Source organism: Centruroides vittatus, unplaced genomic scaffold, assembly GCF_030686945.1.
Source record: "Centruroides vittatus isolate TY-2023 unplaced genomic scaffold, ASM3068694v2 contig_2206, whole genome shotgun sequence".
Lineage (NCBI taxonomy): Eukaryota > Metazoa > Arthropoda > Arachnida > Scorpiones > Buthidae > Centruroides > Centruroides vittatus.
The window spans coordinates 201,147-227,786 of record NW_027121376.1 but is presented as its reverse complement, the minus strand read 5'-3'; the positions used below and the strand labels follow the sequence as shown (position 1 = coordinate 227,786).

Sequence of the window (26,640 nt, the reverse complement as noted above, 5' to 3'; positions counted from 1 at the left end):
GCGTGAATTGACTGGATTCAGAGCGAGGGTAGAGTCTTCTCTCGCTCCTACAAAGGTTCCAACACATTCACCTTTTGACAATTTTCGAGGCTAGGTGGAAAAATTAGTGATCCGAACTGGTACTTGTCCTCCCCTTTTCGTTTTGGCTAATATATCGGCGCATACTACTCCCTCTTGACTAAGGGTTGTGGATTCTATGATCCCGAGTTTGCCTCTCTGCTTTATTCCTGAAATTTTTGCCATAGTGACAAGTTCCGTTCTCGGGGGAAGATTACAGTCTTCTAACAAAATCACGTCTGGAGAGTGTTCTAAAGATGTAGGTTTAGACAAAGTGGCGTTGGGGATCGCATGTTAGGAGTTGATAAATGTACCCCGGCAATCCCTGCTTCCCGTCATCTGCGCGAGGGTCGTTGAAGACCTCACCTCCGGAGCCGACCGGAAGTTAATCTCCTCTCCCTCGGGCAGAATTAATTTTTCTCTCGCTAAACAAATCATAAACCCTTTGGCCGTAATGATGTCTCTCCCAAGGAGTCCATCGCAGAGCGTAGTTATGTGATCATCTACTATGTAACATAAATAAGAGAAGCGCAAAGGCCCAATCCCAATCTGGAATTGTCTAGCTCCATACGTTTTTATTCCATGGCCCGTAACGCTTTGAAATAATGTCTTTCCTTGTCTGGGGTTTAATTCAAGGTGAGCTACTCTCTCCGCCAGCGATTTAGATAAAAGTGTTACTTTGCAGCCAGTATCGATAGCCAATCGGGCAGGATATCCATTCATTTTACAAGCTAAACTCGGTTCTGAGTCTCGATGTAGAGACCTAATTGTTCCTCGGTTTTGAATTCTTGATGGCGCGTCGCTCCTCATCAGAGGGATATTCGGTTCGGACGACCGGAACCGAGATCCGGAATTCCTCGTATATTGGGAGTAACCCGATGCATGGCGGGAGTACTCTGCCACTTCTCGGAAGGGCCCCCTTTTTAATTTCCTCCTGTTAACTTTATTGATTCGCTCGTATGCCTGTCTATTAGGAGGGGCGGCGTTTCTTCTCATTCGGGGGTCTCCGTGACCTCTATATATCGTAGGTATATTTCTCGTACCGTATCGAGGCGGATATGCAGGTTCTCGACGGTCTCGATTCTCATTTCTCGCTCTCCCTCTAGCTACATCTCGGGTCCCTCGGGAGTTGTCGCTCGCTCGCCTGGGTAAGTATTGTAATCGTGAATCTAGGTAACTCTGAGAACGCCAAAAGGGCGGAGTTCTACGTCGGCCACCTTCCGAGGTTCCCAATTGTTTTAATTGCTCTTGAATATTCGCCAAGGTTTCCTCTAACCGATTCGGATTTGCAATGTTAGCCTCTTCCTTAGTATCACTTGGATTATTTATGGTTTCGATTATCGCTCGAGATCTTCCCGTTAGTTGTTCTATAGTTCCTTCGCTGATGGCGACTCGCACAGCCATATTGAATGTGTCTGGTTCCCTGCTCATTATGGGTCTCTTTATGCGATTATTTAGCCCACTAAGAAATTGCACTCTTAACTTTTCGTCTCGCTCTTTTTGTTGGCATCGCTTAATAACTGCTGCTTCTCGAGCATCCTGACTGGTATGTTCTATAACAGTTTCGGCGGCTAGAGTTTGTAAGCGTACGGCATACGTTTGTACGTCTTCGTCCCGTGCTTGTACACATGCATGGAATTTTTGAAGCCTCAAAGAATATGGAACTCTTTCGAATCTTTTAATCATGAGTTTCTTAAACTCGTCATGTTTCCACCGCTTCCATTTTCTCATCTTTCCAGGCAAAATCTCGGGCTATCCCGGTTAGTTTTAACTTAGCTATGCTTAAGCATTGCATTTTCGTCCAATTGGTCAATTTGGCGATCTCATCTATGGCCGCGAGATAATCCGTAACCTTTAGCCCATCCTCGCTGCCTGAGAATGAGGGAATTAAAGGGACAAGCGCTCCCAATCCACCGACGCCTACACCAATGAAGGCCTCTCCACGCGCGGGACCCTCTGCTCCACGCGCTGGTCCTTCTGCCCCTGCCTCCATCCTAGACTTGGTTCACAACTATTGATTCGAACTGTAGGGCCTACAAGGCCTCAAATATCCCACTTCTGAAACCAGTGTGACCGGGGGTTCGTCACCTCTTTGGTGTCACGACAGAACTGACACCACCGTGTCTCAGCTGACACGGAAGCTGCGGCGGTTCCACGAACGACGCGCGAGCAGTCGCGTTTACGGCGATCGGATTCGGGATGGAAGACGAAACAATGCCCCGGAAATAACAGAGGCCATTTTAACAAAACCATAACGTATATTTATTTTAAGCATGATTTATGTACATCATCAAGGGTCTAGCAACGCGATTTAGAGAGAGAGAGATTACAGACGAGTTCGCGTGGCGATAAATACCTTGTTGAGAAAATGTTCGTGGATTCAGTCAGGCGGAAGGCGACGTTCTGGTATCGACGAAAGTCTTAGTCCAAACGTTTTGGCACTAACGGCGATTTCGGTAACGGCGTTTTTGGGGCTAACGGCGTTTCGGTCACGACGTTTGGCACTAACGACGTTTTCGGTGTCGATATCACTAATCCACAAGATCTGACACAAAAACCCAAGGAGATAGCGAACCACGTAAAAGTTATCACTGCGCGAGAGGCGATCCGAGCTGCAACTGCCCGAATTCTCGTAGTATTGTTGTTCTTTTCGATGCACTTAAGGGCGAAGGTGATGAGAATTGCATCTGAGAACTAAACAGAGAATACGTTCTCATGTGGAAAGTTGACAGTTAGTCGTTAGGCAAGTGACAACAAGACGACAATTATGACGTCATGGAAAATATACTGTAGGTCCATAATTCAGACACTTACATATCTGTTTATTAAATATATTATTGTATATTAATGCCTGTCATACTTGAATACGACCGACACCTTATCTCGACCTCGCTATCCCCTCCACTCGATTCATCGCCATCCACTGATTCTGTGACAGACTCTTCCAGCCCTCGCCGGTAAGCGGGGTCAAGCACGAAACTCTCCCCTCTCGGTTCTCGCATTAAAACTAGAATCAGAATAATATAAAATCTTAAGGAATAATAACAAATAAGTGATTAAAAATAATTTGTTTAACACAAATTTATAAAATATAATTGAAATCTAAATAAAAATGTGCTTTTGGTCGAAAATTTTTGAAATTTTTCAGGCAGGTTTGTGTATTATGGTGTGTGACGCTCTTAAATTTTGGAGATTAAAAATCGCGTAGGCTAGGATATGAAGGGAGATGAATCTTCAGTAGGGTCAGACTTAATGACGATTTTACTCGTTATTAGCATTTACACTAATCTTTTTTTTTAAATAAAATCGATCACTATTCTCAAAATTAAGCTTCTTTGACATTTTATAATAGTTAAAAATATAAGAACAGTTTTAATTAAATATTATAACAGATAATGCCACCAAATGTTGCCGATAAAGTTAAGCAACTCGCTGCTATATTTTTTTATCTGCTGTTTGGAAGTCTTCTGGTGCCAGACATGCCAGTGTGATACAGTCGAAAACTTCGTCTACGGCTGTCGGAACTTGTCAAAAGCCGCATTATTTGGTCGAGGGAAGCAAGATGACCATTTCGCCGAATTGATTGTCATTTGGGGCATTTGATCTGATTGTGAAGTCTTGTTGTGGCAGTGGATACGCGGGCCCCCGAGTATAAAAATCGATTCTTTAAACCAGTTTATAGATTCGATATTTGTCAAAATATTAAAATTTCGCATATTTGCATTAATTTTTATTAGAGACGTTATTATTAACAGTTATGAAAGATGACAATAAGATCCGCGAGTTTTTTGATAAACACGTTTTTAACATCAGCGAAAAATACTTTAAAAATCCAGCAATTAATGGCTTAACTTTTCCAGTAACATTTGATAACGCCACCTGTTATATTTTATTGAAATCCTTTTATATTTTAAGTATTATAAAATGGCAATAAACTTAATTTCGAGGGTGGGCATGGGTTTTATAAAAAAAAACAAAAAATTGTAAATGCTACTTACGAGTAAAGTAGTAGTTAAATTTTATCCTACTCGTAATATGACACACGACCCTCTTTATCTCTCCACTTCCTTGTTGTTTATCACCAAAATTTAACAGCATCAATCTTCCTGATACATAAACTTTGCAAAATTTCAGAAATTTTATACAGAAAGCACAGAAGTTATTAGGCTTCAAACAGGGTGAACAAAATCGTGCTTCATACACAAACGCTGACGACCATGCATACAGAAAACCCCCAATTTTTTATATTTCTCAAAGTTTCAACATCCTTTGAGTTCAATAATGTAAAACTCTTGAAAATTATTTTTTGACCGACAGCTTTTTTCCGCTCTGTTATAAATAACAGAAGGGGGAAAGTAAAAATAGAACGAGCAATTATTTATCATGACATCGTCATTCCGGATTGTAATTTTTAATCGTATTTTAAATATACAGTGAAAACTGCTTAGGCGACCACCTGCATTCGACGGGCACCTGTCAAAACAGGCAAAAATTTCTGGCACACAATAGTTTATCCATAGAGTCTATGTATAAGTTACCTGTATTAAACGATCACCTGTGTAACGTGACCGCGAGCAGCGATTTTTGGTCCGAAACAACATACAACAACTGTAATAAACGACCACTTCCGCGAATATATACGGTCTAAAGTATTGTTCGAACCCATTTCGGGCACTTCTCCCACCCTTGAAATTAGTTAAGTTGCAGATGTTAATGGATTAGTCCAGTGCCATGGTGATATCGTGCAAGGAACATGCTTAGTCGATTTGAACTGGTAACGAGCACTGCCGAAGAGAGATCGTCGGTTAAATTTAAAATGACGGCGCATGCTTTTCAAAAACAATAAACAATCGCGGAATGTCATGAAGTCGTATTATGAGGAAAAAAATAAAATAGTTTTATTATTAACTAATAATTTTCCTTGTTGTACTTAAGAAAATATTAAAAAATTAAAAAATACAGTATTTTTGAAGTTAAAATAAGATTAAACTAACCAAAACAAAAACGATGGATAGATACCACGCGCTTTTATATCGACGATAATACACGTAACTGCGGAGCAAACGAATAGAAACAACTTGAATGAATTATCTCAGAAAAAGAAAATGTGCACTATAATCGAGTAAATGCAAGTACTGTATTAAACTTTAAAATATTGGTATTAAATCTGTCATAAAATCTCGATGAGTCCTGTAAATCGAGTTATTCGATAACAACAAATACAATACCAATATAGTTCTATCGTTGAAAAAATCGCTTATAAATGCTCACCTCGAGTTTTGTATAGTAGAAATGGCTAAAAAGTGCGCAAAATACGGTATTACAGCACTACCTGTATTCGACGACCACCTGTCTAAAAGACCGCTTTTTGGAGGAACCGTCGGTGGTCGCCATAGACAGGTTTCACTGTATTTCATTTAAAATATATTCTCTCCACCACAAATTAGAAGTGAATTGCCCCTGTTCATTATACTTTCCTTTAACGATAGTGTCGCGCTGGTAATAGAGTCTAACACCTTTCAGGAAAATTCTTGAATTGAAATAACATAACTTCCAGTTTTTATTGGAGGTTGGGTATACTGAATCGGACCCTCCCATTTTTAAAGTTTCTACGTCTGGTTTCTTTATAGATTTCATGAAAAAAGAACATGAATGTAAATAGAAGATGTAAGAAAATGTTACGAGCATTCTGTTACTTTGAAAAGATAATGTATTTTCTATGAAATTGTTTTTTTTATTGAGATTTTATATCTAAGTAAATTTGTAGCTTAAAAGCTTTGATTTGATTAAAAGAACCGTTGCTTTTACTAACAATAAGATCGGCCTCTCATCCTCCGTATCACTCATTAACAACGGATGAATTCATTTCTTCATGGCTATGATGCTAGTTTGCTCTTCCTGAACAGACAGCCGAACTACTTCTGCAGATATAGGCTCCTGCAAAGAACGTAAACACATTTTTTAAGGAAGCCATCCAAGTGCAGTATGTTTTAACACAAGCTGAAATCACAAATAATAAGAATTTCTAACTTCTTTGTTAATTTTCGAAAGATTAAACTATTTGTTTTAATGGCAATGAAACAGAAATGTACATTTAAAACAATGATAAGAATTTGTAAAAAATTTTCTAAAAGCTCATTTTAATACGCGAATTAAAGTTTACATAATTAATCACGTGATTTCATATTGAATGTAATTTCGTAACAATGAATTGCAACAATTCATAATAATAAGCAGCATTTAACATTATACTATTGCTGCGATTGCGAAGCAAAAATAGTGCGCTGCTTAAAGAAGTTTCTTTTGCGAATGTGGAGATATAAAGAGCAAAAGAAAGAGTAAATTTTCTTATTAATTACATTTATAATTGAAATTTATTTATTATTAATTACGATATAATCGAAATTCTTTACAGGGGAGATGATGATGCTGAACGAAGTGGACAGCAAGTTACAGATTGTCCTACAAAGGTAAGAAATTTCTTTTTCTCTTGGAAAATCAGCGTTATTTATGATTCGTTTTTTATACAATCCTTCATTTAAAGAAGTTTATAATTATAAGATTCTGTAATTTCAGAACTGCGAATTGGAACATAATCTGGCTCGTTCTCAAATTCGACAGAATTCATCAAAATATGATGAACACACTCTTAATAACAATTATGAGTTTGAAAAAATAGGAAAGGGGAGTTTCGGTACAGTTTATTTGGCTCGGTGTATAAATTCAGACGATAAAGTGGCTTTAAAAACCGTCAAGATGAAGCGCTTTTGTCTCGCACAGGTATGCATTAAGCTTTGTGTTCGATTGTAATACGGCGTCCAAAACAGAACACGTATATTAAATTATTCTTGACTTCCAAAATCATCAATTCACACATCATTTATGTGATTACACGTTTATCAAAATTTATTTAATTATTAATGATGCACTAAGCGATGTTCTATAAACATTAATTAAAAATATCTACAGAATATTCTTAATTAAGTGTATATTAAGAAAATGTCTTTATTTACAGAGTCGTAAGATAGAAAGAGAAAAATCAGCATGGACGTCCGTATCAAGTCATCCCCATATTGTGACGTTAATAAGTTCTTTCAAATTGAAAACACTGTAAATTTTAATATTTTTCATTTGAGTTATTGGCAATACTTTATGATTTTATAAACTAATAATTATTTTCTTCAGTTTCTGTTTTGTCTGCGAGTATGTGGACGGACAAAACTTGACAGCTTACATACGCCGCAAAAAATTTCTGGAGGAAGCCGAAGCAAAAATATTTGCTGCTCAAGTGGCTTCGGCTATCACGTTTATTCATAACAAAGGTGATTTTCTAAATCTATTTATTTATTCATGTTTTACCAAATGCAAATTGTATGACGAATTTATTTTTGTCTTCGACAGGAATAATTCATAGGGACATTAGCTCCAACAACATCATGATAGATAGGACGAAAGGAGCACAGTTAATCGATTTCGGTGTGTGCACAGTAAGTAATGTATACTGTAATATCCTAGGTTTCGTAGAGGTACACATTTCATATAACATCGTCTTTTTTTCCCTCAGTATGAACGTAATCCCAAAAAGTATTGCGGGACTTTGTACTATGTTTGTCCAGAAATTCTTGAGGAAAAACCGTACGGTAAGATGCTCTATTCGAATTTAATCGAATCATTTCGTTTAACTCTTGTAATTAATACGTATTACTTACAGATGCTTATTGCGATTGGTGGGCATTTGGAATCGTGTTATACCAGATGTTAATTGGAAAAACTCCAATGGCTACTTATTTGATAAAATTTAACCACCTTGACAATTTGGACCACACGTCCCTTATTAAGATTGCGAAAAGTAAGCCATCGTTATTTTTGATTTGTTAACAATAAAGAGAAACGATGTGATTAATATAAGCGTGTCTTTTCAGAGGTTCAAAAGCTTCGGTTGCTGTATCCTACGCGACTGTCGATGAATGCCGTAGACATGATCGAGGATCTACTACAAAAGGTAAGATTATAATATCTACTGTAGTCATGACACATTTCATTTGCATAATTCTTTTTAATTACATTTCAAAGTATTAAATGTTGGTATTTACGTTGTTCAATATGAGATTTTCATTATAAGAAACGCGTTCATTTTATAACATTTCGACACATTTTCTGATTAATTAGGCGAACATTTGAATAACTACTTCAGTTTGTTTAATCAACACTGTTGAATACTTAATTTCAATGTTTGTGATAATCAAATTTTAATCAGTAATCAGAAGCTGAATAACTTGCTGTAATACGAGTTGACTTTGAAAGTTTACAGATAAAAATATAATTAAAACAGTATCAACTGTTGTGATTAATTTCTATGATTTCTTGTCTTTTCAGAATCCAAAGAAACGTCTGAAAGAAGGAGACATCAGAATTCACAGATTTTTTAATGATGTTCCTTGGCCGGAATCAGTTCACAATTGATTGATTCACTACATATATACATTTTTAAAAAATGTTTTTTAAAATATAATTTATTATATGATTTTGTTAATTGTAAGTAATTAAAGTTTAATTGTATTTTTAAATGATTTCAACTTATCATCTCGAATTAAACTTAATTGCGTTCAATCGTTTTTGGTAGTTTGTGTGTTGAATATTGTACGATAAGCATTCGCTTTGTGTAGTAGTGGATATTAAAAATAATGACGTAGGATTTGTATGGCGAATTGTCTGAACAAGCGCGAGTAAAGACGAGGTAAAGAACACAAGAATAGTTAAATGCTGTATTAAAAGATATATAAAAAATACAATAAATACACGTGTTATTCAATTGTTTATAAATTAAATACAGTAGTAGCAACTGTCTTCATATTGACAGATATTAATGGTATTAATTGTCTTTAAAAAAGACTATTCATCACGTCAAAATGCTAGCTGCTGACATACGCGTACAGTCAAACCTGTTTTTATGCGCTCTTTTTATGTGCGATTTTTATTTGTGCAGTATAGTTGGCAACTAGTCTCGTGCGATTCGTCATGTCTCACGTTGACTTATTATAGCTAAATAAACTTATTATAGCATAAATGAACTTATTATAGTAATATTATTGCATGAATATGCGAAAAATGAAATAATTTAGTTTTTAAGTCAACAAAACACCACCTGGACAAAAATATGTAAAACAGACGATAGACCAGACGATGCAGTCAAGTGCTGACATCTGTTGTCAATAAATTGTATTTCGTACGGTTTTGAGTTATTTTCTATGTTAGACTTTTTTTATGCGGTCCCTGTTAACCGCATAAAAAAATATTTTTTTAATTGTGTTGCAAAAACTATTTTTTACAGCCATTCGTGAAGTTTCGTGCGATTTTTTTATGCGTTTTTTTAATGCGGTCCCTATTCAACGCATAAAAACAGGTTTGACTGTATTTACATTATTTACAGCTTTGAGCTTTTCGCGTTATCAGGATCTTGTATACTAGATCAATTTGTCAAAGTTCGGGGGATTATCCAATAGTTTTATTTCAATTCTATAGCTTAATTTTATGTTTATAAAAATAAAGTTGCATTAAACGAATGAATTTTATTCAAAATGTTCTCCAAAATAACAAAATCTCAAATTAATGTCAATTAAAACTTTTTATAGACGGCCGGATGGCCGAAGCGTAAAGGTGGCAGCCTACCGCTCTGGGGACCCAGGATCGAATCCGAACGGGTCGAATAATCCCCAGGAATTTTTCGGGGGGTGGTCCGTTCGGATATGTCGGGCCCCGTTCCTCACCACCCGGTCGCCCCATTGTGGGCCTGGCCGAACCTATAATGGGCCTACTAAAAAAGGCCCTCTTAGTGCCCACAGGGCGGAAAGAGTTAAAAAAAAAAACAAAAACTTTTTATAATAATTTTACTAATGTACGCAATAATAAAAACATCCTTCGCAAATACATTGGCTATTATTTTCTCGTTGCATCAGAAAGTTTAGAAAAAGCTGATTATTCCAATGTCTAATTCTATAACATCAAAACTCTATAATTGAGTCTATAATTGATGGCATGTAAACCAAAAGCAAGAAAATTTAACATTAAAGAGAAAGGTGATAACTTTAAGTGATAGAAATGGATAAGAAATGATAATAAAAAAGTTTTAAAATTGTTTTGTAAATAAGACTGTTTCCGTTTAAAACAATGGAAGTTAAAAATAAATACAGTATATACTTCAATTTCCAGTTTATTAGCGATATTTGCATAATATTATTCAACATTTTATTACGTTATGAATTTAATGTAAGTGGGACAACTTTTTTGCCAATTTATAGTTTTATTTTGAAATAAAGTTTTTTGTTCCTTGTTTCTTCATCTGCAAAAATTAGGTTGTGGACAGAGTCCGAATCCCTCCTTAAACGTCTTTTCTATTATAAAAATTGGCTTTACGTAAGCCTTATTATTATTGAAAAATGTTATTCATTTGAATTGAAAAAAAGTGTTTTTTTTTATTTTTTTCAATTTAGTAAAATTGGTTCCTAAATGGCATGTTTCCCTTTGGATAGGCAACTTTACAGGAGCCTGAAAACAGTGTCTTTTGTGCATGAGTCGCTGTTGAGCTGGAAAGCTGCCATTCATAGGTTAGCGTTAAAAATACAGTAGAGCGTCGTATATGCGAATGAATTGGAAACTGGGTTGTTCGGATAACTTATTTTTCGGATAACCTATTATGTACGAAAAAATTTATTAACGTATCCGATGTTAAAATTTTTCTCGATTGCATGTCGCTTCGCGTTAAATTTTCGTCGATTTTAAGCCTTACAAAAATTATTATAATAATAATTGTGGCTATTGTATCGTAAAACATTATGGTTAATGTGAACCTAGGTATGCAATATGGCGAAACATACGCCCAACGGACTCCTCCCGGAGGGAAGCTGCCGACATGCCGCCACGTGCTAAACGTCACTAGTTATTGATTCACGGTAGTGATTGAACGAACTAAAAAAAATAAACAGCTACTAAAAATATAGTTAATCTAACGGAGACGAAACGAACCTAATCGAAGCGCCGCCATTTTGTATACCTTAGTACATATTTACCAAAATTATTTCTTAATTCTCTTCAAAATGTAATTTTATATCTGAGTGAATTTGTAGCTTATGAGCTTTGATTTGATTAAAAAACGGTTGCTTTTACTGACAATAAGATCGGCCGAAATACTTCTGCAGATATAGACTTCTACAGAGAACCGAAACACATTTTTGAGTGGAACCATCCAAATGCAATATGTTCTAACACAAGCTGAAATAACAAAAAATAAGAGTTTCTAACTTCTTTGTTAATTCCGAAGAATTAAACTTTTCGTTTTAATGGAAAGGAAAGAAAAATATACATTTAAAACAATAATGAGACTTTGTAAAGAATTCTCCAAAAGTTCATTTTAATACGCAAATGGAATTTCATATATTTAATCACGTGATTTCATGTTACATGTAATTTCGTAACAATGAATTACGACAATTCTTAACAATAAGCTGCATTTAAAAATATTGTATTGTATTGTTGCGATTTCGAAGCGAAAATGGTGCGCTGCAAGAAGAAGGGTTTTTTGCGAATGCGGAGTAATAAGGAGAAGAAGAAAGAGTAAATTTCCTCAATAATTACATCTGTAATTGAGATTTATTTAGTACTAATCACGATATGATCGAATATCTTTACAGGGGAGATGATGATGCTGAACCAAGTGGTTACAGATGGTCCTACAAAGGTAAGATATTTTTCTTCCGTTTGGAAAATCAGCGTTATTTATGACTAAAATTGAGTTATTATCTATTTTTCTAATAAACTTTTAAATAAAGTTGCAAGTGAAAATAACTTTTTCTATTCATTTTTCTTAGTTGGACGAAAATTGTTTTGGAACAAAGTGTTACCCCTCAAACAAAGAAAATTCACATGTATTCAAAGTGGACAAAATTCATAGAATTCTGCAGAAATGCATTCTGTAAATTCTGTTGTTGTTGTCGTATGTTGGGCGAAATTTCCGATTCACAGGTAAGTTCTCGTTCTTTATACAATCCTTTAATTAAAGAAGTTTATAATTAAAAGATTCTGCTATTTCAGAACTGCAAATTGGTAAATAATATGGTAGGTTTTCGAATTCGACTGGATTCATCAAAATATGACGAACACACTCTTAATGACAATTACGAGTTTGAAGAAATAGGAAATGTGAATTTCGGTACAGTTAATTTGGCTCGGTGTAAAAATTCAGACGATAAAGTAGCTTTGAAAGTTGTCATTATGAAGCGCTTTTGTCTCGCACAGGTATGCTTTAAGCTTTATTTTCGATTGTAATACGGCGTCAAAAAACAGAACACGTATATTTAATTATTCTTGACTTGAAAAATCATCAATTCACACATCATTTATGTGATTACACGTTTATGAAAATTTATTTAATCATTGATGATTCACTAAGCCAGTGTTTCTCAAACTTTTTGGACCGCGACCCCCCTTCTGCACTTAAAAATTTCAAAGAACCCCCGAAGAATAAGTATGTGTCAAAAAACATCCAGGAGAAAGGGGGTTAGGCTCGTATTTAAATATTTATATTATTTTTATTCTTTATATGTGCAGTTTATTTAAGTAAAAATCATTTTATATATTTTTCATTTCTATTATTTCTAAACATGAATCCATAGTAAATTTATAAAATATTTGAAAAAATTGATCTGGCATCAATTTTTCAGCGACCCTTCAAATAATTTTCGCGACCCCCACTTTGAGAATCACTGCACTAAGCGATGTTCTATGAACATTAATTAATAATATCTACATAATATTCTTAATTAAGTGTATATTAGGAAAATGTCTTTATTTACAGAGTCGTAAGATAGAAAGAGAAAAATCAGCATGGACGTCCACATCAAGTCATCTTCATATTGTGACGTTAATAAGTAGTTTCAAAATGAGTACGAAATAAATTTTAACTTTTTTCATTTGAATTATTGGCAATACTTTATGCTTCTACAGACTAATAAATGTTTTCATCAGGTTCTGTTTCGTCTCCGACTATATAGACGGACAGGACTTGACAACTTTCTTACACTACAACGAAATTCTGGAGGAAGCCCAAGCCAAAATATTTGCTGCTCAAGTGGCTTCGGCCATCACGTTTATTCATAACAAAGGTAATTTTCTAAATCTATTTATTTATTCATTTCTTCACAAATGCAAATTGCATGACGAATTTGTTTTTTGACTTCGATAGGAATAATTCATAGGGACATTAATTCCAGCAACGTCATGTTAGACAGGACGAAAGGAGCACAGTTAATCGATTTCGGTGTGTGCACAGTAAGTAGTGTATAATGTAATATCCTAAGTTTCGTAGAGATACACATTTCATACGACATCGTCGTTTCTTTCCATTACTATGAACGTAATCCCAAACACTATTGCGGGACTTTGTTCTATCCTTGTCCAGAAATTCTTGAGAAAAAACCATACGGTAAGGTGATCTCTTCGAATTTAATCGAATCATTTCGTTTAACTCTTGTAATTAATACGTATCACTTTTAGATGCTTACTGCGATTGGTGGGCATTTGCAATCGTATTATACCAGATGTTAATTGGACAAACTCCAATGGCTATTTATTTGAAAAAATTAACAACATTGACTATACGGATCTGTCGTTCCTTATCGAGATAGCAAAAAGTAAGCCGTCGTTATTTTTGATTTGTTAACAATAAAGAGAAACGATGTTATTAATGTAAGCGTGTGTTTTCAGCGATTCAAAATGTTCCGTTGCAGTATCCTATTTGACTGTCAATGAATTCCGTAGACATGATCGAAAATCTACTACAAAAGGTAAGATTATAATATTTACTGTAGTTATATGACACGTTGCAATTACATTTGCATAATTATTTTTTATTACATCTCAAAGTATTAAATGTTAGTATTTATGTTGTTTTATACCAGAATTTCATAAATTACTCTATTGTGTTAATAAGAAACGATTTCAGTTAATAACATTTCAGCATATTTTATGAATAATTAGGTGAATTTTGTATCATTAAACTGTCACAGAAAAAGTGTATCCATAATCAACACTGTTGAATACTTAATTTCAACGTTTGTGATAATCAAATTTTAATTATTAACCACAAGCTGAATAACTTACTGTAATACGCGTTGACTTTGAAACTTTACAGATTAAAATATGATTAAAACAGTATCAACTGTTGTGAATAATTTTTATGATTTCTTGTCTTTTCAGGATCCGAACAAACGTCTGCAAGAAGGAGACATCAGAGTACACAGATTTTTTGATGATGTCCCTTGGCCCGAATCAGTTCACATTTGACTGATTCAATATATATTAATGTATATATTCAAAAGAAATTGTTTTTCAAAATATAATTTATTATATGATTTTGTTAATTATAATTAATTAAACTTGAATTGTATCTTGAAATGATTTCAACTAATCATTTCGAATTAAACTTAATTGCTTTGATTCATTAACACAAGATGTGTTTCCATTTGAACACTTGGCTATATTTCATCATTATTTAGTTGAAGTAATAGTAATAGTACCGATAACAGCATTAATTACTTAAATCGAACAATTGAACGAAACAATACTAGCATAACCTTCACGCTTTTTAGAAAACAATGTTCTATAAATAAAACAATTTACTATACTTCTAACATACCTATGTATATTTAAAAAAAACATCTTCAACATGGAATACATTAAAATTAAAACAAGAACCAGTAAATCCATTGAAATAAATAAATATATAAGCAAAATAAAAAAGAAATTTATGTTAAATGGCTACCCCAACAGAAGAATTAACACCTGCGAAAAAATGCTTAACGATAAAAAATACGAAAGAATAAAAACAAATGATAACATGAGATATATTAAATTTCCCTATATAAGAAATCTATATGAAAAGTTTCAAAAAAAATTAAGAAAAATAAACGTAAAACTAGCACCAAATTATGAAAAGTTACAGTCTAGGTTAAGGCAAAACAACTAACAAGAATAAGTAAATATGAAATAGGTAAAACAACAAGCGTTGTTTATAGAATTCCATACACATGCAGCAATACTAATGTTTACATAGTCATAGGTGAGACAAAACGGAAATTGAATGTACGATTAAAAGAGCATATTGCAGATTTTAAACATAATAGAATAAATTCTGTTTTTCATGATCACTGTGTACTAAATGACTGTAACATTGACAAGTTAAACGTTGAAATTTTACATAATGTAAAAATACATGTAGGCCTAATAGAAAATTTAAAGAAAGTTTTGAAATTCTTAATGCTAAAAACAGTATTAATAAAAATTTAAATCTGAAAATAAGTGAAAACTGGCTAAATGTTCTATAATTAATTTTTTGTTAATATTAAACGGTGTAAACTAAATAAATTTGTAGTATTGTAAATTAAATAATTGTAAATTGTTAAATTATGCAAATCTCTATAAACGCATTATGACTAGATGCAAACACGACTATCCGTGTTGTGTAATGTTATGTAATTTGTTGTGTAAAACTCTTGAAAGTCTAACCTGTAATCCTTTGAGTAGTGTGCTGAAAAATCAACTAAATAAAGATGAAATATAGCCAAATGTTCAAATGGTAACACATCTTGTGTTATTGAATCAAAGGAACTAAAGAACACGGTTTTAGAAGATTATAAAGTTAATTGCGTTCAATCGTGTTTGGTAGTTTGTGTGTTGAATATTGTACGACAAGCATTCGTATTGTTAAAAAGAATCATGTAGGATTTGTACGGCGAATTGTCTGAACAAGTGTGAATAAAGACTAGGATAAAGAATACAAGAATAGTTAAATCCTGTATCAATAACACATCTAATGCAAAATATATATAAAAAGTACAATAAATGCACGTTAGTCAGTTGTTTATAAATTAAATACAGTAATAGCAATTTGTGAGAGCGTTATCGGTAACCGGTTTGCTGGTATACGGATAAATTAGGAAAATTATACCCCGGTAAAATTACCGGTTATTAATTTTTTACCTGTATTTTGGTAAAAAAGAAAAAAAACCTCTTAATTAACCCGTTGTATATTTTCTCAAAATTTAGGCGACAACTTTAACACACTAAAGCCGTGAACCGTAATACGGCTCAAAAGTTTATCAAAGTTCTCGGGGTTTCCCATTGAGCGAATTAAGTTTTACGGCTTGATTGACTCTGTGTTCTAGATTAAATGGATCACTCCTGATCAGGACGTGGAGATTTCCGGGTTTTCTCCACGTCTGTAACGACTGAATAGAGGCCCCTTAAAAAGACATCACAGAAAGCAAGCCTTCTAGGCAGATAGCTCTAATGTTGCGTTGCCATAACTCAAAAAAAACAAACTGTAGTGTTAAGTTTAGACTTTAGTTTACCTTTCACTTTTTCCAATTGTTATGTATAAATGACAAAGGAAAGTATTGGAATCGTGCCAAATTTGACCCTCCGATCTTTTTGCAAATAGGTAAGTTTTCAGACCGCTGAACTAAAAATGTTAAAAAATGGAAAAAAATTTTCAAGATGTGTGTGTGTTTGTGTTGTTTGTGTATCACGTTTAATATCTCAAGATGCTTTAACGATTAAAGAAACGAAATTTGGCATGGTAGCATCTGTACTAGAAGTATTGATTCTATTAAACTTTGGTGGTTAAAGGTTGTTTAGAAGAGTGTTACTTGTCATATCTCGAGTGAAGTTGTATTTAATGAAGATATTACTCGTCATTAGCATTTACAAATTTCATAGAACTCATCACCTCCCTGAAAATTGAATTTTTTGTTAGCTTATAATAATTAGTTACGTAAAAACATTTTTGTAACAAAATCTTATAACAGATGACGCCACCCGAAAATTTATCTATATATATATGTTACAGTAAAAACCCGTTTATAGTGAAAACGCGTTTATCTAGTTGAAACTAGTTTTTACTAGATGTCATTGTTATAACCCGTGTTGTCTAGTTAAAACTAAAATTTACTGCTGTACAAGTTTTGATTTTATATAAAACTAAAATCAAACATTAACTTTTTAACTTTTAACATTAGTTAAAACTAATTTTAGCTACATTTAATATGTTTGGGGGAAATAAATAAAGTGATGATTAGGATTAAAACATTTGTATTATTTAATACGATATTTATTGAAAATATTGGTCACACATCTGTGTTATTAACATTAATTTAATTAACCCTTTGTTCTTGAAGGCATCGATCGATCGGTACCCTGGCTTTTTAAGCAAAACTTCCAGGGTACCGATTCATCGTTACTTTGGTAAATATCGATTTTTGTAAAATTTATTAACAACAGATATAATCTCGTTCGATACGAAGTGAATAAAGTATAATAATTCATTATATTAGTTGATAGCAGTATAAAATTTTGATTTCAAACAAATGTTTGATATAATGTGCGATAATTTCACAACGAATAAACACACATGCATAAGTGTTATATCGAATTGTACAAAACAATATTCTACGTCTCTCTGGCTCAGTGCCAGCAAACAACTATGTAACTAGACAATGTTAATTTTCATAAAATGTTACAAACTATCAAGTTTATGTGTCAGTTCTGATATATATTATTTTTTTTCTTATAACTTTTTCTAATAAAATGTATTGAAAAATATCGTATTTAAAACTAAAGATATTAATAAATGTAAGTAATTTTTTTCATATAGATATAATGATAATTTGATTTTTGGTGAATTTTTAAAATAATATCGCCTGACTGACGTATATTGCCTTAGGAGGGATCGCAAAATAAACGTAAACAAGATGTCGGAGGAAAAGGGTTAAAGCGATTCGAAATTCATCATACACTATAGGAACGTGTTAGCTGAATAACCTTGGTCGAAAAAAGTTTCTACTAAGCCATTTTGTTAAAAGCCGTTTTTTGTCTAGTTAAAACTAGTTTTAACTAGTTTTTACTGGATGTCATTGTTAAAACTAGAATTTACTGCTGTTTCAACTAGTTACAACGGGTCTTTACTGTAACTTATATAATCGAGACGAGTTGTTAATAATAATAAGAAGAAAAATCAGCGCAAAGCCCAAACAGTTAGGAGTTGAAAGTTGAAATTTGGTACACAGTTAGGGTACGTCATGAAAACGCACACTATACAGGGATTTTTCGATATATTTCCCCACGGAGGAGAGGGACAGGATTAAGGCTTAACACTTCCATCAACAATGGAAGTGTCAAGTAGCAATGGAAGTGTCAAGTAACAATGGAAGTGTCAAGTACCAATGGAAGTGTCAAGTAACAACGGAAATGTCAACAATGGAAGTGTCAAGTAACAACGGAAATGTCAACAATGGAAGTGTTACGTAACAATGGAAGTGTTAAGAGAAAGCAACGTGCAATTTGCAGATGCATTTTTTTCGTTTTTGCAGGAAATCGAACATATTTTTAGACCCATCTAAAAATTCTGTAATTAGTCTGGAAACAGGAGGGACCCAATTCTTGCATTCTGTGAAAACGGGTAAGGTTGACTATAACGTAATAATCTTAATTTTCGCTAAAACGGTTAGGAGTTGAAAGTTGAAATTTGGTACACAGTTAGGGTACCAAATTCAAGTAACAACGTGTTAAGTAACGATGATACTGTGAAGTATCAACGGAGAACAAGAAAAAGCGACGTGCAAGATTTACGGGCTCTGAAAAAAAAAAAAAGAAAAAGGAAAAAGAGTAATATGTTAGAACACATTTGATTTTCAAATTTAAACAGATTTGTTCGGTTTTTCTCGACCTTTCTTCTTTAGAACATTCGATTTTGAAATTCGACCTTTCTTTAGAAATAGTTCGTTGATGAAATTACTCTTTTTTTTTGTGACTATAACATAATAATTTTAATCTTCGCTATCGTTACTTTTGCCCGAGCAACGCCGGGCCTACCTGCTAGTTGTAATTAATAATATAAAAGTTATTTTTTAAATAAAATCTCATTATTGCCAGGAAAGTTGCCAGATTTTTCGTAGAGTTTTCGTCTTCTTCACTAAACGCTCTTTTTTATGAGGAGATTCAGGCTAGGGATTGTAAATTTACCGAATTTTTCATTTACCGGTAATTCGGTAAATGGAAATTAAAATACTGGTTTACCGGTAAATTACCGGTAAATTTTTCCTGAAAAATAAACTTAAGGTGATAAAAAATATAAGTCATTTTGATTTCCATTTCACATTTTTTATTTCAAAGATATAGAATATAAAAATTATAAAAATTAAAGTGTTATTGTAAACAAACTAAAATAATAACTTATAGAAACAGAAATAAAATAATACAAAAAAATAAAAATACAACAGAAATAATATATAGTACCTAATACCATTTCATTGATTACCATTTTTTAAAAAGTAACTTCTCAAGAAACTTAAATTATTTAAAGTCTTATCTCCTAATTTTGATCTAATTTTTGTACAAAATAATCCAGATCCCGAGAATACTCTTTCTAATTTAACACTTGTTGGACGAATGGTATATTAAATAATCAAATACTATTTGAATATACTTCCCTTGTACTTTTTCTTGGCGGAAGTATTCTAATTCTTTTTTTACTATTTGTTTCCAATCTTTCGTGTTTTTGCTTGTGGAACCGACTTTTTTTGACATTCTGTTTTTGTTTGATAAGGTCATAGAGTTTCTGCTTCATTGATAATTTGTCATTAAATGTAGAAATATCAATATTTTCGTTATCTGACTTTGAATTGGAATCTAAATCAGGATCATTTAAGTGCCTTTAACTACTATCAACAATAATCGAAAGTATTTCAACAATGCTTTTGATTATTGTTGCTTTACCGTTTATATTAAAAATGTCATAACTTTCTTGACCCGACAAAACCAAATTACGGTCTGTAAAGTAGTGTAATATGTCTGAAGAAACAGTCCTTTTCTCTTTTATGCTATATATTAACGCTTTTTTCAGTTCAACGCTTAAATATGTATTTTGGTTGGTTAATTCATCCAACATAAATTTCAAAGTAACATCGGCTACATATAAATTAGTGTTTTCATTGCAGTGTTTAAACGGCTAACTTAATGGGTTGCAGGCTTGAGATTATATCTGTAGTAATTTTATTTCTCTGTCATTAAAATCTGAGTCTAGTTTCAAATCTATTACACTTTTTCGGACAGCATCTTTAAGTAATAAAAATCTTTCCAGCATGTTTAGTAAGCTATTCCACCTGGTTCTACAATCTAAAATTAAAGAAAGTTTTTTTTCAATAATTTCTTTGACATATTTTTGATGTAATGTATTTTTGGTTGGCGATTTTCTAAAAAGTCTTACTATCTGCCGTATTTTTGTAATTAAAGAATTTAATTCTGCATTTCGTACAGTAAGTTCGGTACAGCCAGTAGTTTTTTGGTTTTTCAAAATTATCGTATTCAATGTCCGAATTATCAGAATCAGAATCTGTGGTAAGTAGTAAATTAGCATTATATTCATCATCATTCTGTACATCTGATGTGCTTATATTGTAAAGAACTTTTATGATTGCGATTTGCAATCCATGTACAAGACATAACTGATGGTTTTTATTGAGTAATGCCATCGTTTTCTTTATAACGGCAGCTCTGTCCGATGTTATGCGGACAACATTTTTCAAAGAAATTTGAAATTCTTTTAATTTATTTTCTACTAATTCTGCGCAAACTTCAGCAGGCGCAGGTCCATAAATTCGACCAAATCCAATATTTCCCAAGAAAATAATACATATTTTGCACAATCTTAAAGCATAATATTAAAATCTTGTAATAAATATTTGTATTTAATTTTTTAAACAGTTGTTAGAAGTAAAACATTTTAATGTTATTTTACAATAATATTGCATTAATGTCCTGTCATAATGTGGTGTATTCAAAAATGCTATTAATTTAAAAAAATACATGAAATATTTAGGTATTATTATTTTTAAATATTAAAAAAAGAAATATTTACTTATGCTTTAAGAAAAGCGTTGATTGTAAAGATTTTAAACCTTTAAAAATCTCAAAAACTGCAGAGCACAAATCACATATGATAACTAGCGCTTTCTGTACGATTTACAGCGCTTCTCAAACCCAAGAAAGTTTAAATTAAAATTAAACAAAAAATATATCACATAAAATTAATAATTAGGTATATTGTTGCTTACACTTACCTAATTTTTTATTTTCAATGTCCCTTTAGCCCTTTTAAATATCTATAAACACAATATTTTCTACATGAAAATTTGTAGTATGGATTTTTCATTTACCGAATTACCGGTAAATTTCAAAAATTTACCGGTAAGTTTACCGAATGATTTTTTGTCAATTTATTGGTTAACCAGTAAATCGGCGAACCGGTATACAATCTAATTCAGGCTTAAGTCACAAATACCAGTTTAAATCTACAGGTCAATCACAAAACTAATTGCTTGTGGGTGATAATGAATTAATTGAAGAGGAAAATACGCTTGATATAAACCTATAAACATGAAGCATTACCGTATTAAGCATTAACTTTGTAATGTATTCATAGACACTTGGCAATTTTCATCTTTATTTGTTAGTTGGTAACAAATAAAAATGAAAATTGCCAAGTGTCTATGAATACATTACAAAGTTAATGCTTAATACGTCAAATCCGAAAAAAAACACGGTTTCAAAAAATACATGAAACATTACATTGAAGTTGGGCATTAAAAATGTTATTTCGTTAAAAAAAACACCTCTTTGTCTATTTGGAGGTTCATTCAGTAGGATTAACTATACAAGATGATATTTGAAACACTTTTAACATATCTCTTTACATCTAATGGCTTTTAACAATTCCACACTTATAAATATAAATATATTAAATGTCTTTATTCTCTCTCTGCTAATTTAGTTTTAATACGCTTTTTAAATTTTCGTGTACCAACAACTAGAGCTAAGACAGCGAACCTGTGGCATGTCAGGAGAAATTTGGTATGCAACAGATACGATCTTCTCTAATTGTTTCTGTTAAATTGCACTACTTTTTTCTGGTTTTATATTCAATTCTGTATATACTCGTAGTTTTCTCGACAAGCTTTACATTTATTTAAATAAATTTTCTAGGTAAGTTGCTACCATCCACGTTCATATAAATTAGAAAATGTATGAAAACATAGCTAGTAATCCATTAATAAATAAACGTAAAATATTTAAATCATTCTATAATATTATTTAGTAATAATATATAACATAAGCGAATGATTATAGCAATAATGCATAAAACAGTAACAAGTAAATACATAAGCAGGCAAGCATTATAATGCATAAAATTTAATGCATTATGATTATATATCACAAGTATTCCATATTAATGCTCTATAGCGGAGATGACTGATCAAACTGTTCTTTTTTAAATGTAACCAAACAGTAAAATTTATATATAGTTACATAAAAATGAAATACAGTAAATCTTATATGGTAAATGATTAAATATCTGTTATTAGTAAGTAAAGTGATTGTTTATATAATTAATTGATGGCTGTCTTACCAATTTTAGGTATACAATGGAATTTATACCGTGTTCAACATGTTGCTACAGATTAGAGACATCTGGTTGGGAGTAGATTCAAAATGTGTTGCTTCGAAACATTCGATTTCACCTCTCAATGCTACAGAGACAGTTTCTCGCAAATGAATACTGTAACAATATCAATAAAAAAGTTACAGATTTAGTATTCATGCTTAATATCGAATTTTCTGTGGCTTTGAAAGTCCTTTTTGAAAACACCATCGGCGTTTTATAAAAATCTACATATCGTATATATGGAGCCGAAACAGATATAGAAGCGTAGTTGTAGTTAATTCTATAATTTTCTTTATATCTACAATGATAAGACATCAAATTCACTAAGGTACTAAGACTCCTACTACACTGAATACGTTACTATTGCACTTATTAGAAAAAAAATAATATTAAACCTGCAATGATGAGATATATTCGCACTGAAGTGCACTAAGACATTCATATTATTAATAATTTTAAAATTGAGTTTTGATGGCGAATCTTTCACATATTTAATGTGAAATATATTAGAGTGATTTCAAAAAATAAACACACATAAGTGCAGCGCTGTAAATCAATATTCTTCTGGAATGCCAGGAGACTAAATAGAAAATGTTTACATTTTTACTGTTATTGGAATGATAGTTCAAGTATGTTCAATTCCTAGTGTTATGGCCATGACATCAAAATGATGGTAAAAATCAAATACTTGTAAACAATCCCGATATTTAATATTTAGTTCATAACTATTAATATTATATTTCTTGATTGTGTTCATAAGCGATTTTACATATTACATTGATGACTTAAACGACCCAAGGTTAATTTTTGTACTATATTTGCCTTTATTTCCAACAATTAGATGTTATCATAAAGGCTATTATAAATAAATGCAAACAAAATAATAATGGAATAGAGGAAAATCTCAATTATGTGAACTTAAAAGTTGAAAAATTTGATAGTTGAAACAAAGTTTACTACACTTTCGTTCAACAGATTTTCAAGAAAATACTTTGTCGTGTGGCGACAAAATTGAATTGGTGCCGGACAGACAGCAGTGATCGTCGCACTTGTTGGGCACAGAAGTCACAATTCTTGTATAGCGATCGATTGCGTCAGGAAGCGCGACAATTGAGTTAGAAAGTTTTGACTCTACTATAAATGTAAACAAGTCATGGGCCCGTATTTTTTACATATAAAGGGACTCGTTACACTTTTAAATTCTTCGTCGCAATTAATGGAAAATAGAAAAGAGTCGTCAAAAGAAGACAATCACATTTCGAGAACGAACTAAATTCTATAAGCCTAGAGAAGACTAGCGACCTATGTACTGTACTATACATCGCCCGACATAGTCGTGCGATTCTTGAGATATCGCTTTGTCTCTCCTCCCTGCTACAATCTTGTATTACGAAAACGCCCACTTAAAGCAAATGAGAGTTTGAATAACATTAAAATATTCACATTTCTGAAAAAACAAGTCTTTCACATTCTGTTCTTACACAATTTCTGAAACAAAACAGTCTTTTTAAGCGGAATCGATCTCTTGAGGATCCTCGGACTGTCTTTTGACACCATTTTATTTTTTGTAGGTGCTACTCTTTTTCGAACGAATAATATCAATAGATTTTATAATTTATTTAAACAAATTCAAGTTCGCTTCATCGTATAAAAAGTAAACTCAGCTAAATTCAAAGTTTTACTTGTTGACGCTAAACTACTGGTTAGTGTGAGAAGCAGGCAATTAACTAAGTAATAATTAATTAAAATAGTAGTTTAATTCGATTCTAACCTTTTCCCTTCCGGGAAGAAAAAGATGACGAAGCAAAACCAACCGATGAGACACTCGATTTTGTCATCGATGAGACAATTGTGAGTCGAATATACTTCAAACAATCATTACTAAGGTCACAAGACAAATCATGATCAATGTTCCTTCTAATCTGCGCGGCCGCGCCTTCTCAAATTATTGCCGCGCACAAGAATTAATGTGCCGCGCAGGCGAGCACGCACACTGATTTGAATTGTTGTTTACTTATTTCTCACTGTGCAAGATGATTATTGCTATGTATATTTCGATTAAATACATTAAAGAATTGACAAAAGATGATTTTTGTATGGAAACATGTTTTAAAATAAATTTTAATCTCTATAATTAATTATTTTAATTTTTGTAGGAAAAAATAAGATTTTATATATACATATATATATATATACTCACAAAAATTTTTTGCTCAGAATCTGCTCAGCAAAAATTTTTCGGCTCCGCGAAGTCCACGTTCCGCTCAGCTACAAAAACAATTAGAGGGAACATTGTAATCATGATCTTAAGTGATCTCTCGCTAATGATTCACTTGTTTGACACCTACTATGAACGTTAGGAGCTAGAATGAATAATAGTACAAGATGGTAAAAGGTAATAAATCTGACGAAACGTTCGATTTGTGACAAGTTAATATAAACAATTACTAGACACAAATCTAACTAAGAACAAGTTATATCATCCGATTCATTAGTCAGTTTCTGCAAAACGAGTATAAAATAGGGGCTTACCCACGCTCTCAGCTGTCACTAGCAAACATCAACGGGAAACCCAGAAATCGTCCTACCATACAGCGGCCCATAGTCCGTTATAATCGCCGACAGTCCACCTCCGATATTCAGCTAGATCGGCAAGTTTCTACCGATTCACCCGCATAAGCCAAGAGATATGAACGACCCGAGGTATTTATAGTCTTGAAAACTTTTTCTCTAATAATTCTAAGTTAGTATAAGCCTAGTTCTAAAATAATACGACAATAATAACTCCGGTCGAACGTCAACCAAATATCGACAACCGGACATTCGAGCCGAATAGGCAACAGTATTGTCGTTTCCTAGTTGAACTGTATTGTTGTAATTTAGACTTGTAGTATATTATCTGTTTATTAAATATGTTATTGTATATCAACGCCTGTCATCCTTGAATACGACCGACACCTTATCTCGACCTCGCTATCCCCTCCACTCGATTCATCGCCATCCACTGACCATGTGACGGAGTCCTCCAGCCTGCACCGGTAAGCAGGATCAAGCACGAAGCTCTCCCCACTCGGTTCTCGCATTAGAACTAGAATCAGAATAATAACAAATAAGTGATTAGAAATAATTTGTTTAACACAAATTTATAAAATATAATTGAAATCTAAATGAAAATGTGCTTTTGGTCGAAAACTTTTTAAATTATTCAGGCAGGTTTGTGTATTATGGTGTTTGATGCTCTTAAATTTTGGATGTTAAAAATCGAGTAGGCGAGGAGATAAAGGGAGATGAATCTTCAGTAGGGTCAAACTTAATGACGATTTTCCTCGTTATTAGCATTTACACTATTATTTCTTTTAAATAAAACCCATCACTATTCTTAAAATTAAGCTTCTTTGACATTTTATAATAGTTAAAAATATAAGAACAGTTTTAATTAAATATTATAACAGATAACGCCACCAAATGTTGCCGAGAAAGTTAAGCAACTCGCTGCTATATTTTTTTGTCTGCTCTTTGGAAGTCTTCTGATGCCAGACATGCCAGTGTGATACAGTCGAAGACTTCGTGTACGGCTGTCGGAACTTGAAAAAAGCCACATTTGGTCGTGGGAAGCAAGATGGCCATTTCGCCGAATTGATTGTCATTTAGGGCATTTGATCTGATTGTGAAATCTTGTTGTGGCAGTGGATACGCGGGCCCCCGAGTATAAAAATCGATTCTTTAAACCAGTTTATAGATTCGATATTTGTCAAAATATTAAAATTTCGCATTTTTGCATTAATTTTTATTAGAGACGTTATTATTAGCAGTTATAAAAGATGACAATAAGATCCGCGCGTTTTTTGATAAACACGTTTTTAACATCAGCGAAAAATACTTTAAAAGTCCAGCAGTTAATTGCTTAACTTTTCCAGTTACATTTGATAACGCCACCTGTTATATTTTGTTGAAATCCTTTTATATTATTAAATATTATAAAATGGCAATAAACTTAATTTCCAGGGTGGAAATGTGTTTTATAAAAAAAACAT

At 32.7% G+C, this 26,640-nt stretch overlaps 2 protein-coding genes across 2 annotated transcripts in view; both read left to right on the top strand.

Annotated features, from left to right (window-relative positions):
- Window positions 1-6,366: 6,366 nt before the first annotated feature.
- LOC136970831 (calcium-independent protein kinase C-like) lies at window positions 6,367-8,520 on the top strand. The gene is made up of 10 exons (XM_067265298.1): window positions 6,367-6,395; window positions 6,473-6,527; window positions 6,634-6,837; window positions 7,073-7,167; window positions 7,243-7,379; window positions 7,459-7,544; window positions 7,622-7,697; window positions 7,769-7,906; window positions 7,980-8,059; window positions 8,434-8,520. Exons 1-10 carry the CDS (start codon window positions 6,367-6,369, stop codon window positions 8,518-8,520), a joined length of 987 nt encoding a protein of 328 aa, XP_067121399.1.
- A 3,085-nt stretch (window positions 8,521-11,605) lies between these two features.
- LOC136970830 (protein kinase C eta type-like) overlaps window positions 11,606-26,640 on the top strand; it is a 204,144-nt gene continuing 189,109 nt past the window's right edge. The window contains exon 1 of the mRNA XM_067265297.1: window positions 11,606-11,667. Coding sequence (XP_067121398.1) covers window positions 11,606-11,667 — 62 coding nt within the window. The remainder of the gene's footprint in view (window positions 11,668-26,640) is intronic.

Excerpts from the sequence above, each read along its gene's own strand:
- LOC136970831 (XM_067265298.1), top strand. The coding sequence starts at position 6,367 with ATGTGGAGATATAAAGAGCAAAAGAAAGA. Across the intron at positions 6,838-7,072 it reads AGCGCTTTTGTCTCGCACAG|AGTCGTAAGATAGAAAGAGA; the intron begins GTATGCATTAAG and ends CTTTATTTACAG. Across the intron at positions 7,545-7,621 it reads TCGATTTCGGTGTGTGCACA|TATGAACGTAATCCCAAAAA; the intron begins GTAAGTAATGTA and ends TTTTTCCCTCAG.